Genomic DNA, 18048 nt, shown 5'->3' with positions numbered 1-18048 from the left:
GCATTGTATATACTCACAGGCTACTTTAATAAGGAAACGTGTACCCCTGCTCATTCATACATTTGTCATGTGGCAGGAATGCAATCCAAATTTGTGTATTGTGTACAGAATGGCAGGCTATTGTCATTTTTACTCAAAGCCTTTCATGAGGCCTGTTATTAGTTGCAGTACCTGGCATAATATGACTCCTGGCCTTTATTTTTCAGAAGCTGCACCTATATAGTGACAGCAAACAAGCATGATTATGATTGGTCAAGTTGGGTGTTGTGGCTGAATTAGTAGTATGTAACAGAGCATAAGTTTGCCTGTCTTTTGGGGGATTATCACATTAAAATCTAACAAGACATCATCACTGCTTCTGTGTAGTACCTGTAGTGTCTATTGGCTCTTTGAGGCTGTTAACACCACAATAAATATTTAAATCAACATTAATGTTAATGTTGCATAGTAATGAAAAACATTTAATAATGGAAAGAGATCATCTCCACAGGCCTAAGCCATCTAACTGAAGACCTGTGTAACCTCAATCCTGTAACCCAGATAGGTAGAAATGAGTGATTGGGCAGTAATTACATTACATTATTACATAGTGCTAAATTTATTATATTAGATAAAATGTGAATAGTATAAGACTATAACATTTGTATGTACATGCATTGATTAAGCACTTGATCTTTGATTTGGCTTGTTAAGGCAGCAAACAGAGGACTACAAGGTGGGCTGTAGTCCATTCTAACAACTTAATCCCTGCTCACTGTTTTTATATAGAAAGGGACATGAAAACTATGTAATGAATGTTTTGGAATGTTTTATATAGGTCATTAATGAAAAGCAAGTATTTGGGTATAATGCACTTTATACACAGTTGATTTTGTTAATCCAGTACTTGTTATTACAAATAATCTATGCTGTTGCATAAATTGCTTTAATGAAACAAAATCACATGTAGCTATATATGTTCTAAACACATGTAGCTATATATAAATTTCTTAAGAAACTATCAGTTTATTCTTGAAGGCAGCACTAACGATTCATTGGATGATGGTAAAAAACATTTACATTTATATACATTTAACATTTTAATTATGCCATTTTTCTAACTATACACAGTTGAATTTAATTCAGATAATTTGAATGATACACCAGTCCTTATCAAATTATTACACATACTGGTTATGGTGTGTCATGGAAGACTTTAAATTGACTTTATATATATTTTTCAATGGCATTAGAAACCAGCCTTACTAAACTCATGAAAAAAAACAATGACAGTACATCTTGGTTGCTGTCCCCTGCATTTAACGTTTATTTTGGAATTTTGACTGCTTTACGTGGCCCAACACGAGCCCTGCAGCAAGGCATGGCTTTTTTCATGTAGCTCCTCAGGTTCTCATCTCTGAGGCCATAAATGAGTGGGCTGAGAAAGCGTGGCAGCAACACAAAGCAGAAGTAGTTGAAAAATTGAATATGTTCCTGCATCCATCTGATGTTCAGCACAATCAAGTTTTCAGTAATGGGGAATGTGAAGACCATCATGCTCAGAAGCAGCTGAAATCCATGCAACACCACAGTGTGCAGGGCTTTGGTTACTGAGGCCCGGTCCTGACGCATCTTCTGAGTCTCCAGAAGGATCCGAATGTATGTGAAAAGAATGATAGCGGCCACCGCAGCAAAGAATACTGTGTTCACAGCCACTTTGAAGACAGTCTGGATGGGCAAGCCATTGAGAACTGTGGTTTTGCAGACCACTGGGGTGGTGAAGACATCCCAGGCCACATTGGGGCGCATCAGGATGAAATCCACTGCAGGAGGGATACAGCTGATGATCCACAAGCTCAAAGCAATCACCCAAATTCTTTCAGGCCTCCAGGAGATTGGTTGGCGTAGTGGGTAGAAGATAGCCACGTAGCGTTCCAGTGACATGGCAGCTAGGATTAGTGGGCCATTCTGAAAGGTTGCAACAGAGACAAAGAGAAGTGGTGCACAGTAGATGATGGCGAATTTCACATTGCCCATGACGAATAGAAAGAGCAGCACAGAGGAGAGTAACTGCAATGTATCATTGACCAGCATGTAGGCAAACAGGATGTAGCGTGAGCTATCAAAGAATTGCCGGTGTGAGGCAAATGTATGCAGCATCAGCAGAATGCAGTAGAGAAAGGCACTGAACAGCGGGATCACCACACACACCTTTAGGATAATCGATGTGCTATTGCTGGACGTGGCATTGCCTGGGAATTCAGTCAGATTTTGCATAATGTCAAGGACTTTGCAGAGCCTGAAATGCAAAAGGAAAAATGCTGGAATACAGTTGATTTTGAAATTAAGTGAATAAAAAGTGGGTGCTAACATTTATATTAAAAGGGCTTGACAAATATCTGTTGATTTGAATGAGGTGTGTTAGATCTAGGATAACAAAAAACAAACAGCAAACAAGAGTTTTCTTGTTGCTTGGTCTGAAAACAACTTGTTTGTTGAAACAAACATTACAGTGGACATTTTAAGCTTAGCATCAGTTTATGGCATAAATACAACTGAAAAAATTGAAAGTTGAAATTAATTGGTTGAAAACTGAATTTAATAAATTAAAACAGAATATGGCATGAATTCTGGATTATATTAAAATTGAATGATTAAATACTTACCACAGTCTCTGTTAGCAGAGCAATTAAAGGATAGTTTGAGGGGGGAGCCAAGTTTTATACATTTCGTCTTCATCATGTGAGGAAAAAGATCATTCCTTAGAGATTTGCTTAACTTTGTCACTATACACTGCTTTTGTAATTAACAGCATTTTTCTCCAATATTTTACATTTCCAGTGTTTGCATATAAAACCTATGACACAGTGTTTTTCTTATTTGTTAGCTACCATATGTAATGAAAGTTCGTTATTCAGTTATTTAAATCACTTCTGTGTAAAATGTATTTTTATACAATGTATGTATGTGTTGAATGAACCTTATAGGTAAGTATGAATACTTTTAGCCAGAGTGAAGTCACCAATGAATAATTTTATATTTGTAATAATATAACCTCTTATTTCAACGGTTCTGATATTAAAAGAATTTAGAAATTGGACCATATAGTAATTATCATACCTAATAGATTATACACTCACAAACCTTCTATCACTAACACTATCACTGAAACTAGCTGACACTTTATTGCATCAAATGATGTGGTATGTGGCTATGGGCTTCTCAGTGCATGCATGTCTGAGTGACATTAAGTAGCTCACAAGTTACAAACATGATAATCTTGTCATTTCAGAAAATAAAAATTAGTTTAAGGCAGGATTGGACAGTGGCCAGGTTAAACTATGTGTATCTGTTGTTTATCAATATTTTATGCTTTTTCTGTAATTTAAACATGGGTGTTCTTTGATTCTGAAATATCTGTGGACTTTTTATTATAAGATTATTAATAGAAACCTTTGATGTTTAGTTAAATGCTATTTGTTCTCTATGGCTTATTTATTTGTCCTCATGGTTGCTTTAGTTATAAAACACCTGTAAATAGCAACACAATTATCACTTTGTTGTAGTGCATTGACGCTGGTGATGGACACCGAGTGAGCCAGAATAATGGCAATGTAATGTATGCTACTTACATAATAAAGTTGATATTCAACAAATCTACATCATCAGACAGAACAAAAACAGACATAGTATGCAGCACATTGGCACTTGTTAGTTAATTAAACATGTCAACATTGTCCTTAAATCCTGTGTGGCTAATTATGTGTTGTGAAAGACAAGCAGATTCTGAATTATTAAAACACATTCTCTAGTACAAGTAACATTTTATTATATGTTATTTGAGAAAGCCATTGACGTATGTAGCTGTGGGCCACTTGGTCATAAGAGACCTAATTCACTATCTGCTTCCTTTGGTAATTAACTGAAGCAGAGTGTAAATGTGCAAATGGCTTTTGGCCCAGATTAGGCCACAGGGAGATAATTCCACACCTCTAATTACTTGATCATGTCTTTATTTGGTAAACATGCTGATGTAATGTTTGCCCACAGTAACCATTTTATTCTGGTCAGTGTAGTGGAGGATATGTTTTTGATGGAGACTACAAAGCACTTCTGTCTGCTAAATGCTGTAAACTGACATATAAATGGATCTGGAGCCTGTTCTGGGAACACTGGGCATGAGGTGGGAATACACCCAGAATGGGTCCATCACAGGGTACCATGCACACACATATTTGTTTTTAGAGTAGAAAGAACCCAAATGTGGGAGAAACTGGAAAATCCAGAGGAAACCCACAGGGATACAGCGAGAAAGTGCGCAACTCATACTGCATAGACAGTAATCAGAGCTCAGGATTGAACTGGGGGACCTGAAACTGTAAAGCAGCAATGCTACCCACTGTACCACCATGCTGCCCACACAAAAAATATATACAACTGAGGGCAAAAGTTACATATGCTTAGGCTAAAGATATTCAATCTTAGTTTTTTACAACTCTGCACATTTCATTTTAACCTACATTTCTTTTGGCAAGTCAATTAGGGCATCTACTTTGTTCACATCAGAGGTCATTTTAAAGCAATCAATTAGAGACAGATTTATTTCTTCTTTAACTCACTATATTAGAATGATATATGGTCAACAATGTGCATACACCAACATATCTTTAAACAGTCTCAGAAATTGATGTAATGACATTTAGAAGCCTATGATTTGCCATAATTTGGAGTTAACTGGAAGTGCACAAGTGACTGTAAAAGGGCCTAACTTGGGAGTCAGTGCTTTTTGCCCTTGGTACCATGGGAAAATCCAAGCAACTCAGCCAAGAGCTCAGAAAAAAATGATGGACCTCCACAAGTCCAGTTCCTCCTTAGGACCAATTTCCTGAAAAATGAAGGTACCACGAGCATCTGTACAAACAATTGTATGTAAATATAAAAATCGTGGGACTACACAGACACTGTATCATTAAGGAAAGAGGTACAACAAAGAAAACAAGGTATTTTCACCATTAAGAGTCCAAATCACCATGGCCTGAAAGGAGGAAGCCCCTAACCTAAGTTACACCAGTTCTGCCAGGAGGCATGAGCAATGATCTGGCCTTATTAGAACCCCTGAAGCAACTTGTGACACTGACACAGAAAATCTGACAAATTAGTTAGATATAGCCAAAATAAATTAATGTTGCAAGACCTATGCTACTGAAGATATTCTTGACAGAAGAAGCTTTTATTTGTCACATTACCGCACAGTGAAATTCTTTTCTGCACATATCCCAGCATGTTAGGAAGTGCAGGATCAGCCATGATATGGCACCCCTGGAGCAAATAGGGTCAAAGGCCCAACAGTGGCAGCTTGGTGGTGCTGGTGCTTGAACCCCCAACCTTCTGCCTTAACCATTGAGCCACCACTGCCCAATAGGGGCATTCTCACATCATGTGAAAGTTCGTTCTCAACACTGACACAAGTTCTTACCCCCTTCTGTTGCAAAATGCTTCAGAAAGAAAAATAAATTTAGTGATTTTGGCATATGAGATGTCAATAACCAATATTCTTGACATGGATGGGTTTGTGAGGGTTTTTTCAAAAGAAACAGAAGGCAGACTTTGTTATAATACAGAATCAGTATAAAGTTTTTAGTTATAATACAGGCTGTTTTGACCAGTAGACATTTTTAGGTTTTGGTTACTAGGTCCAAACTTTGCAAATATCAGTTTAATTTATGTATATGTATATAGTAGCTGAGTTCCTTGGAAATGGGATTGTTGTTCAGTAATTTGCATTTCATAGCATTCACATCTCATGTTCACTGTTAAGTTACCATTCTGGGCATTTACAGTAATAAGACTTGTTTATGTTTTGTCAATTTTTTTTTAAATGACCAACTGTTGCTTTTTCTTCCTAATCTTTTTACTATTCTCATTGATTTCCTCCACTCTTTTCTTATTGTTTTATCCTTATTATATCCTGATCCTTATTCAGAATGAGCAATTCTCATTCTGTAAATATAGCTGGCGCTTTTTTTTTTAACATTTTATTTATTAAAATATTAGTAAGGCTATGATCTCCAATTTATATCCCATTTGAATCAAGCCATAAATATACAGTAGTTCTGGCTTTTATATAATCTGACTAACTAAAGATTATGCAACCCATTATGTTTTACTCTCTCCCAGTCAGCGCAGTCTAGAACCAGGGCTGGGAGTTAGAGTGATGAAACTGAGGTGTTTGGGTTGAGATTACACCAGATCAAAACCCACATGTCTAGCAGGCTCTATCATTTCTTACAGATTCCCCTTTTGATGCTTTTTGGCCCTAAAGCTTTACATAAAATTACGCCTCGCTTGGATGCCCAGTGCCAGTGCCGTCCTACCTTAGGTTGCCCCAATTTGTCATTGAATACACACACTGGTATCTGTTACCTGCACTGTATCCAATAATCACACAGAGTTCATCTAAAATTTGAAACAAAGTTAAATCAAATTTAAGCTAGGGAGAGACATCTGGACCATCACAAACACAAAGAGCTGTGCAAAAGTGAAACTAATTTTCTCCATGTGTGAAATAATTGACTGTAATGGACAGTGTGAGTGCAACTGTGCAGATGCCCTGTACAATCTCCTTTCCTCCTTTAGTTCCTTTAGGTGTAGATGGAAGGCCTTGAATCAGTTCTTTCTTTCCCAGTTCCTGTTTAATTATCTGTTACAGTGGCACCCAAGAATGCCATCCATGAATCCCAAAAACTTCCTCCATAATTGGGCTTCCTTTGGATAGTTGGGAGCTCCTCTAGAACTGGTCACCATTGATCCACCTATTCTGTCAGGTTCACCAGGACAGGACCACTGCTAGATCTTCTTTGATTGCTCTATTTGAGTTTTAAGGAATCTGAAAAACAAATACAAAACAACAGTCTCCCACTTTGTGCTCACATGTACACATATACAAGCAACATACAGTTGGGGTCATGAGTTTACATACACCTTACAGAATCTGCAAAATGCTAATAATTAAAAATAAAAAATAAAAAGGATCTTAAAAATGAACAACTATTTTACATCCAAAAGTTTACACCCCCCTGGCTCTTAATGTATCGTGTTGCATTATTGAGCAGTGAATGTTTGCACCTACTGTAATAGTTGTGTACAAGTCCCTCAGTTGTCCTCAGTGTGAAAAGATGGATCTCACCGTCATATATAGCCACTGTTGGAAAGGGGTCAAATAGGCAGAAGATGCTGGAAAACCAAATAATGTGCAGGACCTGGAGGATTTTTCTGAAGAACAGTGTTCAGTTTAACTGCTCAGGACAAACAAGGGACTCATTAAAAACTATCACAAAATATAAAAACAGTCATTGATCATCCAGGTAATAACACACACTATTACAGTTCATATTACACAGCATATGTAAACCTTTGAACTGGTTAATTTGTGTAAATTCAGTTATTATTTTGTCTTGTGGACTATATGTAAACATCTGTTATGTGAAATAGCTTATTCAGGGCAGTACCAAATAAAAAACAAAATGCAATTTTCATGATCCCTCTTATCATTTTTTTTTTAATTATCAACATTTTGCAGATTCTGCAAGACATATGTAAATTTATGACCCCAATTGTATCATCAGACACATGGAAAAATTTCACTGTTAAAGCACCCAAATCAGACAAATTGTTCAGATTCACCACATACTCTAGATTTGACAAGAACCCTGCAGGATATCTTTCACCAGGTTGAAATGCACCTACTGTTCTCGCAAGAGACAGTAGGTGCAGCTGTCTCCATTAATAAATGCTTACACTGTACAGCAATTCAATAGTTTATGACTTTATAGCTTCACATTATGTAAAGCAGATACTGTAACTCAGCCCACACATGAATTTTCTAGGGTTTTGGAAACAAATACTTTTGCTGGCTTTACAATACAAATTTTTTTTGGACCCATCCATTTCAGACATTCACTACAGGTAACAGGTTTAAATTAATCTATATCACACTGCTTCAGGTCTTAATTTAAATGTGAAACTAAAACACATTATTTAGTTTACTGCTAGAGTATGTCAGGCCTAACTACACTGCTTCAGTTTTAGTACTTTTAAACTTATAGTGAACCACAGTATGTTGCGTTCACTACAACACAACAAGTTTCAGTTATTTAGAAACTTAGTTTGAACCACTGTACATCGGGTTGACTACAACACAAGTGTCACTTACTACTACTTTGGGCTGATTACTTTGTTACTTTGGAATGTTTTGCCACAATTTTACAAAATAAAGAAACCAATAGCTTTATACTTATCCTTAAAATGTCTTTCCGTTTTTTTAAATTTAATTTTATATAAAAAAAAAAAAAAACGAGGGGGTTCCATAAAAGCAGCAGTGTAAACAAACAAAAAAAATACTGTCATTGCCAGGGATGACTTTCTGTGTCTCCCCATTTTCCGTTTGTTTCCCTGTGTTTTCCCCTTCTTTGCGTTTCCAGTGTTTTCTCTCGTTTCTGTTTGTATGTGTGTGGGTGTGTGTGTCTGGGCGTAGCAATCCTGTTCACGCCTCTCCCTGATTGCTCCAGTGAATGTACCTGCTGCCCACCACTTCATCAACCTACAGAGTATATAAACCCCCCAGAGTTCGTATCCTGACCTAATGATCACTCTCCTTTCACACACACTCCCATTTACCCCAACCTCCAATAAAACCTGTTTAATCTTTAGCCCCGGTGTTTGTGTTCTACTTCTGGGTGCTCCTGTTACTGTGACATATATTTACCTTTCTTGCTTTTCTGGAGGACTGGGAATCACCAACAGTGGCCTTTTTCCTAGCAGACAGGAAATTATTTTTTCTATTTTTCTAGAAAATAAGCTGCTCTCATAAGTGTGTGAGAAAACGAGGCGCGAGCCAGCTCATAAGCCAAACCTTCCTTCTTACGATGTCAAAGTCAAGTTCCAAGTCTGGATCACTGAGGCGCAGATCCAATGCATCATGCTTATCCCGGTGCTCACACTGCTCATCAGCTGTTGTAACTGCTGCTACAATGGCTTGAGCAGAGGCTCAAGCAGCTAAAGCTGAAGTAGCATTTGCCAAAAAATAAAGTAAACTTAAAATATAGCAAGCACAACTGGAGGCATCATTAGAAACTCTATAGCTTGAAAAGAGAGCTGCAGCTATACAGGCAAGGGCAGAGGCCTTAGAGATAGCTGCAGAGCATGAAAATGGAGAGAATTTGAGCAAAATAGAGTTGTCAGTAGGGGACACAAAAGAACGCATAAAAGCATACTTAAAGGTACATGTGGGCTGTACCTACAACACAAGGGCTGTTGCCACACACAAGATTCAGGTCTCCTCTGAAAATCCATCAGCTTTCAGTGACCTCAAGGATAAAGTAGACCCGGTAGAACAGTGCCTGCACCACAATAAGCCTCATCCTCTTCTCAGGTTCAGGGATTCAGAGTGAAACCTATGGGGAAAAAAAGCATTGTTAAAGCAACATGGCATATGTTACAAATGCTGTAGTTCTACTGCACACATGGCAAAGACTTGTGACCAAGTCATGGTCCAAAGATTCAAAATCTCCAGCTCTAGAGAACAACAGAGAAACAGAGACATACCTGTAGAGATAGGAGCTTCCTCAGCTTGCACAGGGTTATGTGGAAACAACCAATTGACACACTCATGCTCAAAAGTCTGCCTGGTGAATGTATATCCTGATGGACACCCAGACAAGGCAGTCAGGCAATATTAAACGATCGGAGCAACAGATCGCTTGCAAGGTCAGACTTTTTTGACCTATTTGGCATAAAGACTGTAATTTACCATACACTCTCAGAACACGAGCAGGTACAGCTGAAACAGAAGGTAGACAAGCACGTGGCTTTCAGGTGGAGTCTTTTGAAGGAAGCATAGTTTTACCATTGCCAGTATTACTTTAGTGCAACGAGATTCCAGACAATTGTTCAGAGATCCCCATTCCAGAAGTGGCACTTAACCCTACTCACCTGAAACATCTTGTAAAGAGTATTCCAGAGCTCAATCACCAAGCCTACATTCTCCTTCTGTTGAGCAGAGATATAATAAGGCCTATAAACAAGTGTGTGGGCCACCCAGTGTGCCTTATGCACCCGTAAGTCTAAGCTTAGAATTAGGCTAGGTAATTATTGGAGATACGTGCCTCGGAAAGGTTCATAAACCAACTTTCGTTCAAACTTAGCACTAATGTTTTGGAGAATGGACAGCCTACCTTTTTCCACCAGTGTCCTATTAACTATAAAGTTATGGAAAGGTTGTCTAGGTTTATCACTCCCCAAGCCTCACAGAGATCTTCTCAAAGGAGAGACTCGAAAGACATCAGTATGGAATGTGTTTCAGAGAATAAAAGATGATGAAAAGATAGCCCTGTCTATTGAAGACATGCTTTTCCTATGGATCATGGACAAAGAGATCTACAAAAATGAGTAAAATTCATGGGTTTCCCCACTTCCATTCAGACAGCCAAGGCCATGCCTTCATTCAATCATTCACTGGCTGTGGAACACCTTAATTCACTACAATGATATTTCAAGAGAAAGCCTGAAATGAAAAAAGACTTTGTAGCCTTCAAGTGCACAGTACAACGTTTTCTCGCTGAATAAGGTTCTCTTAACTGGACCCGATCTCAGTAACAGTCTCCTTGGAGTTCTCATGTGCTTTCGGAGAAAGCCTGTTGCTTTCACTGTGGACATACAACAAATTTTCCACTGCTTCAAAGTACGACCAGCAGGCAGGAACTACATGAGGTCCCTCTGGTTTCATGACAACAGCCCAGAGAATGAAATCATGGAATACTGCATGAAAGTGAATGTATTTGGGAATAGTCCCTCTCCTACAGTAGCCATTTACTGCCTTCTATGTGCAGTTCAAGAAAGTGAAGACGAATTCAGTCAAGATACTCAACAGTTCACTGAGTGAGATTTTTACATGGACGATGGACTAAAATCCTTACCCTCCCCAGAAGCGGCAATTGATTTGCCAAAGAGGATCCACAACATGTCTGGATTTAGGTGCTGGCCTGCTTCCCATGCAAGGTAGTCTTGGCTTGCTTTGGAATCTGGATGCATATAGCTTCACCTTTCAAGACCAGAGTGATAAAAGGCCTTTCACTAGACACAGAGTACTATCAGTAGTACACAGCTTGTACTATCCACTTGGATTTGTGGCTCCTGTAACAGTTCAAGGCAAGGCTCTTCTGGGGGAGCTGACTCTAAATTCTGCTGCCTGCGATGCTCTCTTACCCACAGATAAACAAAAATTGTGGGAGAGTGAAGAGATTCTTTACAAGAATTGCAGCATGTACAAATCCCAAGAAGGTATGGGCACACATCACTGTCAGGCGCCAAGTTTAAAGAGCTTTGTGTCTTCTCTGATGCTTCTGAGAGAGTATACAGTGATGACGTATGATGACGTATGATGACGTGTAACGGTAGAGTAGTGGTGTCCCAAATCTTAGGGGAATATTTTAACCCCTACCCCTTGACACTCTGTTTCAAGGGACAAGGGGAAAGGGTTGGCATAGGGGTATAAAATAGAATTGGGATTGGGCCTAAGTTTACACAGGCATTCTAAGTCAAGATGCTCTAAGGACAGAATATAAAAGTTAAAAGTGCTACAAATGTCAGAAGAACATGCTAACCAGAGTAGATGCCTAAACTACACTGACAGACTATATACTGACTACACTGACAGAGAATTGCCCCATATCTAAGTGATTATACTAAGTGATTATATATATATATATATATATATATATACACACACCGATCATCCATAACATTATGACCACTGACAGTTGAAGTGAATAATATTGATTATCTCATTACAATAGCACCTGTCAAGGGTTGAAATATATTAGGCAGCAAGTGACCAGTCGGTTCTCAGACCTGTAAGAGTGCCCATGCTGACCTCTGTCCACTGCCAAAAGTGCCTACAATGGACAGGTGAGCATCAGAACTGGACCACGGAGCAATGGAAGAAGGTGGCCTGGTCTGATAAATCACATTTTCTTTTATATCCTGCAGAAGGCCGGGTGACTACACAAAAGACCTGAAACTAGCCCAAAAAGTTTGGGCATTAGAAAAGACTGACACATTTAAACACACTGTATGTACACTTTGCAGAAATGTATTAGATTTAATTCCGATTATTTGCCATAGACCAAGATCATAGTGGCATATTTTTGAACTAGACTAATTTGACAAACCCCTTCCCATTTTCACCAATAGGTACAATAATAACTCTATGGAAGCTATATGGGGTAGTGAGGGTTTTCCTGCTGAGTTTTATAAACACTTCTGGAATATATTAGGACCAGTGTTTAACAGATTAATAATAGAAATTATAAAGGATATGATATCCTGTTGTTCTTTCAGCTGCTCCTGTTAGGGGACGCCACAGCGGATCATTGTTCCGCATATTTGATTTAGCACATTGGCCCATTTAGAATATCCAGTTGCTCTATGAACTGGACCAAATCCACTATGCTTCCTCTCAACATGAATGTTTCAGACACTGCAAACCAATATCTACCCATCCCCATAAGTACTGACTCCATCACATACCTAGGTGTCAAAATCTCCTCCCAGCTGTCAGAGCTACACAAACAACATTAACCCCTTACTGCGTTCCATAAGTAATGATCTCCTATGCTAGATAAACCTTCTTCTATTCCCTTGTCAAAACAGCATCCACAAAAATGACAATACTATCGAAAAATTACTTGTTTTCAATAATCCCAGCTCAGAAGGGCCAGCAATGTGTCAAATCAATCAATCAAAAGTAATTGGACAATTAACTGATAAGCATTTGAAGAGCTGGCAGACAAATCCAAATCATTAGGCAAAGTCGAAAACAGTGAACAGGCAATGGTCAGGCAATCAACAAACAACATAAACGGGGCAATTCCAAAAATACAGAAACCAGGAAACAATCGGGATCACAACCAGAATAACAATCACGGAATTGAAGGCTTCATAAGTCAGATGTATGCACACAGAGCATTACTTTGTAATGAGGCAGTGTCCAAAGTCTGTTTATAAAGGGTGAGCATGTGATTGGAAACAGGTGAGTGCAATCAGAAGTCTGGTGATTGTGAGCATGTCAGAGTTTATGAGTTATGGGATGTGTAGTCCGGGATGGCCATGTCTGTAGGCCGTGGTGCGCTCTGGGAAACTGAGTTCGCTATGGGAGTTGACCTGACATTTCCTCATTATTTCATGACAAATTAAGGTGATAAAAGATTTACTTTAGGAATTTAGGAGTGGCCAAATCAACAATTTTGTACATACTTAAAAAGAAGGAATGCACTGGCAAGCTCAGCAACACCAAAAGGCTTGGAAGACTTTGGAAGACAACTAAAGTGGAAGATCGCAGAATTATTTCCTTGGTGAAGAAAAACCCCTTCACAACATCTAGCCAAGTCAAGAATACTCTTGAGGAGTTACGTGTATCTTTGTCAAAGTCTACAATCAAGAGATGCCTTCATGAATGTAAATACAGTGGGCTTACCTCAAGATGCAACCACTGGTAACACTCAAGAACAGAAAGGCCAGATTAGACAGATTAGGCATTAACTTTTAAAAAGCCTGCCTGGTTCTGGAACAAGATTCTTTGGACAGATGAATCCAAGATTAACTTGTACAAGAATGATGCTAAGAGAAGAATATGGAAAAGGAAAGGAAGGCATCATGATCCAAAGCATACCACATCATCTGTCAAACATAGTGGAGGCAGTGTTATGGCATAAGGATTTTTTGGCTGCCAATGGAACTGGATCACTGGTGTTTATTGATGATATGACTGCTAATAGAAGTAGCATGATGAATTCTAAAGTGTATAGAGCTATACTTTCTGCTCAGATTCAGTCAAATGCTGCAAAACTGATAGGACGGCACTTCACAGTTCAGATGGAACTGAACATATCCTTAACATACCGCAAAAGTAACCCAAGACCTTCTTAGGGTAAAGAAATGAAATGTTCTTAATTAGCTGAGTCAGTCACCTGACCTCAACCCAACTGAGCATTCTTTTCACTTACTGAAGACAAAACTAAAGGCAGAAACACCCCCCCAAAAAAAGCAACAACGGAAGGCAGTTGAAGTAAAGGCCTGGTAAAGCATCTCAAGGGAGGAAACTCAGCATTTGGTAATGTCCATAGTTTCCAGACTTCAGGCAGACATTGACTGCAAAGGATTTGCATCCAAGTATTAAAATTAATCCATATATTTATATAATTATGTTAGTTTGTCCAATTATTTTTGAGCCTGTGAAAATGGAGGGCCTATGAAAAAATGGCTGTAATTCCTAAAGGGTTGATGCAATATTTTTGTTAAACACCTTGAATTAAAGCTGAACATCTCATTGTGCCACTGTCCAAATATATACAGTAGTCGTCATATTAGTCTGCTACCTATTCATTAATTTGCCAAGAAATGGCCTCGGATTGCTGTCTGGGTGTCTTATTATGTTTATCAGTCATCGTTGGACATGGATATTTGACTAAAAGAAGGGTCTAAATGTGCCAGCTGAGCACGCCATGTTGGTATTTATCACCATGCCATCATGAGATTAGTGCTGAGGGAGAAACAAACCCCACAGAGAGAATGAGGGCGAACAAAGGGAAGCGTGACTCCAGCCCTAGTGTTGAGTATCAAGGGAAAAGCAATTAACCATGCTAGCAGCAAGTAGCTACAGTCCTACTGGTTAGCTAGACAGTGGAGGATGTGGAATACTTTGCATAGTGTTTATAGGTTACTTGTATCACTGTAAGCAAAAGCTGTTAATATTGCTCCATTAGTCACTTCTTGACTTCGTTGGAACATACAAACAAAAAGTGTGTTAAGACAGGAGAAATAGAACCCATTCATTCCCTAATTATTTCATTAAACTGTCTTTATGTCCTTTATACACTCACAAAACCCCTGATGATTCATGCAATTATTCAATCAGACAATTATGTGGCAGCAGCACAGCACATAACATCATTCAGATATAGGTCAAGAGCTTCAGGTAATGTTCACATCAAACATCATAATGGGGGAAAAATGTGATCTCCATAACTTTGACCATGGCATGGTTGTTGGTGCCAGACAGGCTGGAATGACTGTTTCAGAAACTGCTGATCTCCTGGGATTTTCACATGCAACAGTCTCTAGGGTCACTAAAAATGGACAGTTGAAGATTAAACAAACATCACCTGTGTTTTTCTAATCTTCAACTGTCAAATTTTGGTTAACCTGTGTCCACTGTAGCCTCACATTCCTTGGCTAACAGGAACCTGATGTGTTGTAGCCCATCCGCCTGATGAATTGTGTGTTTTGAAATGCTTTTCTGCTCACCACAGTTGTAAGGACTGGCTATTTGAGTTGCTATAGCCTTCCTTTCAGTTCGAAACCAGTCTCCTTAACAGTTTCTTAAATACTCAAACCAGCCCATCTCTCACCAACAACCATGTCATGGTCAAAGTCACTGTGATTTCCCATTTGTTTGATGTTTGATGTAAACATTTCCCCCATGTATGAAGTTTGATGTGAACATTAACTGATGTTGTTGACCTGTATGCATGATTTTATGCATTGCGCTGCTGCCGCCTGATTGGCTAAATGGATAATTGCATGAATGATATAAGGGTACAGGTGTTCCTATTAAAGTGGCCAGTGAGTGTACTTACTACTTATGAGGGGTGAAAATAGGCTGGGAATGACAGGGACAAGGGGGCACTGTCATGTGAGTGTTTTACCAAGCTTGTTTCTTGCTCCATGTTTGATCAGCCCTCAGAAAGAGAGAAAAGAATCAGACGAGCAGTTGCTCTGACCCACTCAAGAAGAAGACAGACACTCAGCCAGTAGTGAATGAGAAGGCACTAATTATTCTTGCATTTCACATATTTGGATTTAAATGACATTATAATGTACTTACCATAGTGATTGTTAGCAGTGCAATTAAAGGATACCTTGAGATAGGAAGTTGTAACACCAGCCCAGCAGAATCTCCAGACCTCTGACATGCATTTCCTCTTCTCTGTTCTTGATTCTATAGTATATGAAGTCAACAGGTTTAGCATGAACCTGTGTTTTCAGTGGTGTTTGCCTGGCTATATAATGAGGTGCCTCTGCATGTGGATCAGTTTCATAGCAGTAGTATCCTTTGTATTGAATGAATTTTCCTTCTCTTTTGTACATATTGAGCTGCATTTACAGGAATACAGGGACAGTGCTATAGAAATAATTATTATTACATTCTGAGAATGAATAGACTTCTTATGACCATTGTTGTGTGTTTCTGGAGTCACATGAGCACATGGGTTTTAATTATTAACTGAAACATTTGGGGTTTGGTTAAGTGGTGTTTGTTCTGTATGGCAAACAAAACAGACACTTTATCCTCATTCACTTTCAGACATGCGTCACTGATGTGAATAGCAAGCTAGATTGCATGCAATAATCAGTTTGCTGTAGTGCATTGAACCTAGTGATGGACACTGATGCCAGAATAGTGACAATGTAATCAAATCTACTTACGTAAGAAAGCTGATATTTAACATTTCATATTCTTAGGCCCTAAAGGTAAAACTTACATCACAGCCCCTATTAGTTAATTACAGATCAACAATTTCTTAAATCCTATGTGTCTAATTATGGGTTGTAAATGACAAGCAAGTTCTAAATTATTAAACATATAGTATTCATTAATACAAGTGAAATGGAAAATGTAGCTGAGGGACACTTGGTCACATGAGACCCAGTGCATCAGCAACTGCTTCCCTTGGTAGTTAAACTGAAGCAATATGAAAACAAATATTCTGTTAATGACTTTTGGTTCAGATAAGGCTATAGGGAGATGTCTCCACACATCTAATGACCAAATTTGTAAACATTCTGATGTAATATTTGTCCACAGAACATTCAGTCTTTGTTGTTTTATGTAAAAATATTGCTATAACTTAATATAAATATTAATTAGTTTCTAATTAGTTTCTGGTGTTGACTGCATCAAATGTATTTTACTCAGAAATTTACTTGTGTGATTCAGGTGTGTTCTTTTTGCTGTGATAAATTATGGCAATATACCATTAAAAAAGATCTGATGATGTCAGTAACTGGATATTAAAGTGAATCTGGTCAAACACAATCTATAATATGACTAAGTCCAATATTCCTGCAGTTAGTGTATATTTATAAATTGTTTCAGTATCACTTCGTTATTTTTTTATGCATCAGTATTTATATTGGACAATTAATACGTTTACATCAGTTTACATCAGTTATAATTGACTCAGATCAAAATCCTAGTTCCATATCTTTAGAATATTATGTAGGTTTGTGTCTTTTTTAATATACAAGGTGTAGCAAAAGTATTAATAAATAGGGGAAATTAACAGTTTTTAGCAAAATGTAACTTTATTTATACAACATCCTCTGCATGATTGCCATTTCTTTGTAAACATACATGGAGTCGTCTCTCCCACTCATAATGAACTTGTGTTAACACATCTGGTGTTATGCATGTAATTGCATGTAATTGCATGTCCATCGTAACCTTGTGACAACTTCCCAATCCAGCCATGAGAATGATTGCAATACATTCTTCATTTCTCAAAGGCATTCTTAAAGGCTATCTGAAAAAAATATTTAATATAAACTAGTGTGAAAAATTTTGGAACACATTTTGCTATAAAGTGTTCATTTCCCCTATGTATGGAGACTTTTGGGACACCCTGTATTTGTAATCATACGAGGTTGTACTCAAATTAAATATTAATCCCATGACTGGACATTTAGGTTTGGACAAAATACTAAATGTGGCAGATATTTATTGGCCAGTCATTCAAGACGATGTGCACAGGTGGAATGTATCGTGCCATGATTGTCATTTAGTGATCTTCCAGGCACTGCAAAAGCACCATTGCACCCCCATCAATTAATTGAGGCCCCTTTGAAAAAATTGCCATGGACCTCATTGGATCATTAAAACAGAGTGCACAAGGGCACTTGCTTTATATTTGTTCTAGCCAGGGGCAGCTGGTGTAAATGGGGTGGGAGGGCTAA

The 18048-nt window shown here is 38.3% G+C and overlaps 1 protein-coding gene across 13 annotated transcripts; it reads right to left on the bottom strand.

The window, feature by feature from the left end:
- Window positions 1-830: 830 nt before the first annotated feature.
- or95a1 (odorant receptor, family 95, subfamily A, member 1) lies at window positions 831-16220 on the bottom strand. 13 transcript variants are annotated; one of them, XM_053239975.1, is made up of 4 exons: window positions 9788-14979; window positions 9583-9678; window positions 7109-9431; window positions 831-6865 (listed from the first exon to the last, which is right to left on the bottom strand). In XM_053239975.1, exon 4 carries the CDS (start codon window positions 2350-2352, stop codon window positions 1306-1308), a length of 1047 nt encoding a protein of 348 aa, XP_053095950.1. In that variant the 5' UTR covers window positions 2353-6865; window positions 7109-9431; window positions 9583-9678; window positions 9788-14979; the 3' UTR covers window positions 831-1305. The 13 variants fall into 13 exon arrangements, 12 of the variants coding, with proteins under 12 accessions (XP_053095950.1, XP_053095951.1, XP_053095952.1 ...); XM_053239976.1 differs by having other exon boundaries at window positions 7109-9678; window positions 9788-9817; window positions 9970-14979; XM_053239977.1 differs by lacking the exons at window positions 9583-9678; window positions 9788-14979 and adding an exon at window positions 15920-16220.
- Between the last annotated feature and the right edge of the window lie 1828 nt (window positions 16221-18048).

This window comes from Pangasianodon hypophthalmus, chromosome 14, assembly GCF_027358585.1.
Source record: "Pangasianodon hypophthalmus isolate fPanHyp1 chromosome 14, fPanHyp1.pri, whole genome shotgun sequence".
Classification (NCBI taxonomy): Eukaryota; Metazoa; Chordata; class Actinopteri; order Siluriformes; family Pangasiidae; genus Pangasianodon; species Pangasianodon hypophthalmus.
This window is presented reverse-complemented; position numbering and strand designations above follow the sequence as displayed.

Bases quoted from the DNA above. Each gene is read 5' to 3' on its own strand.
- or95a1 (XM_053239977.1), bottom strand. From the start codon at position 2,352: ATGTTAGCACCCACTTTTTATTCACTTAATTTCAAAATCAACTGTATT.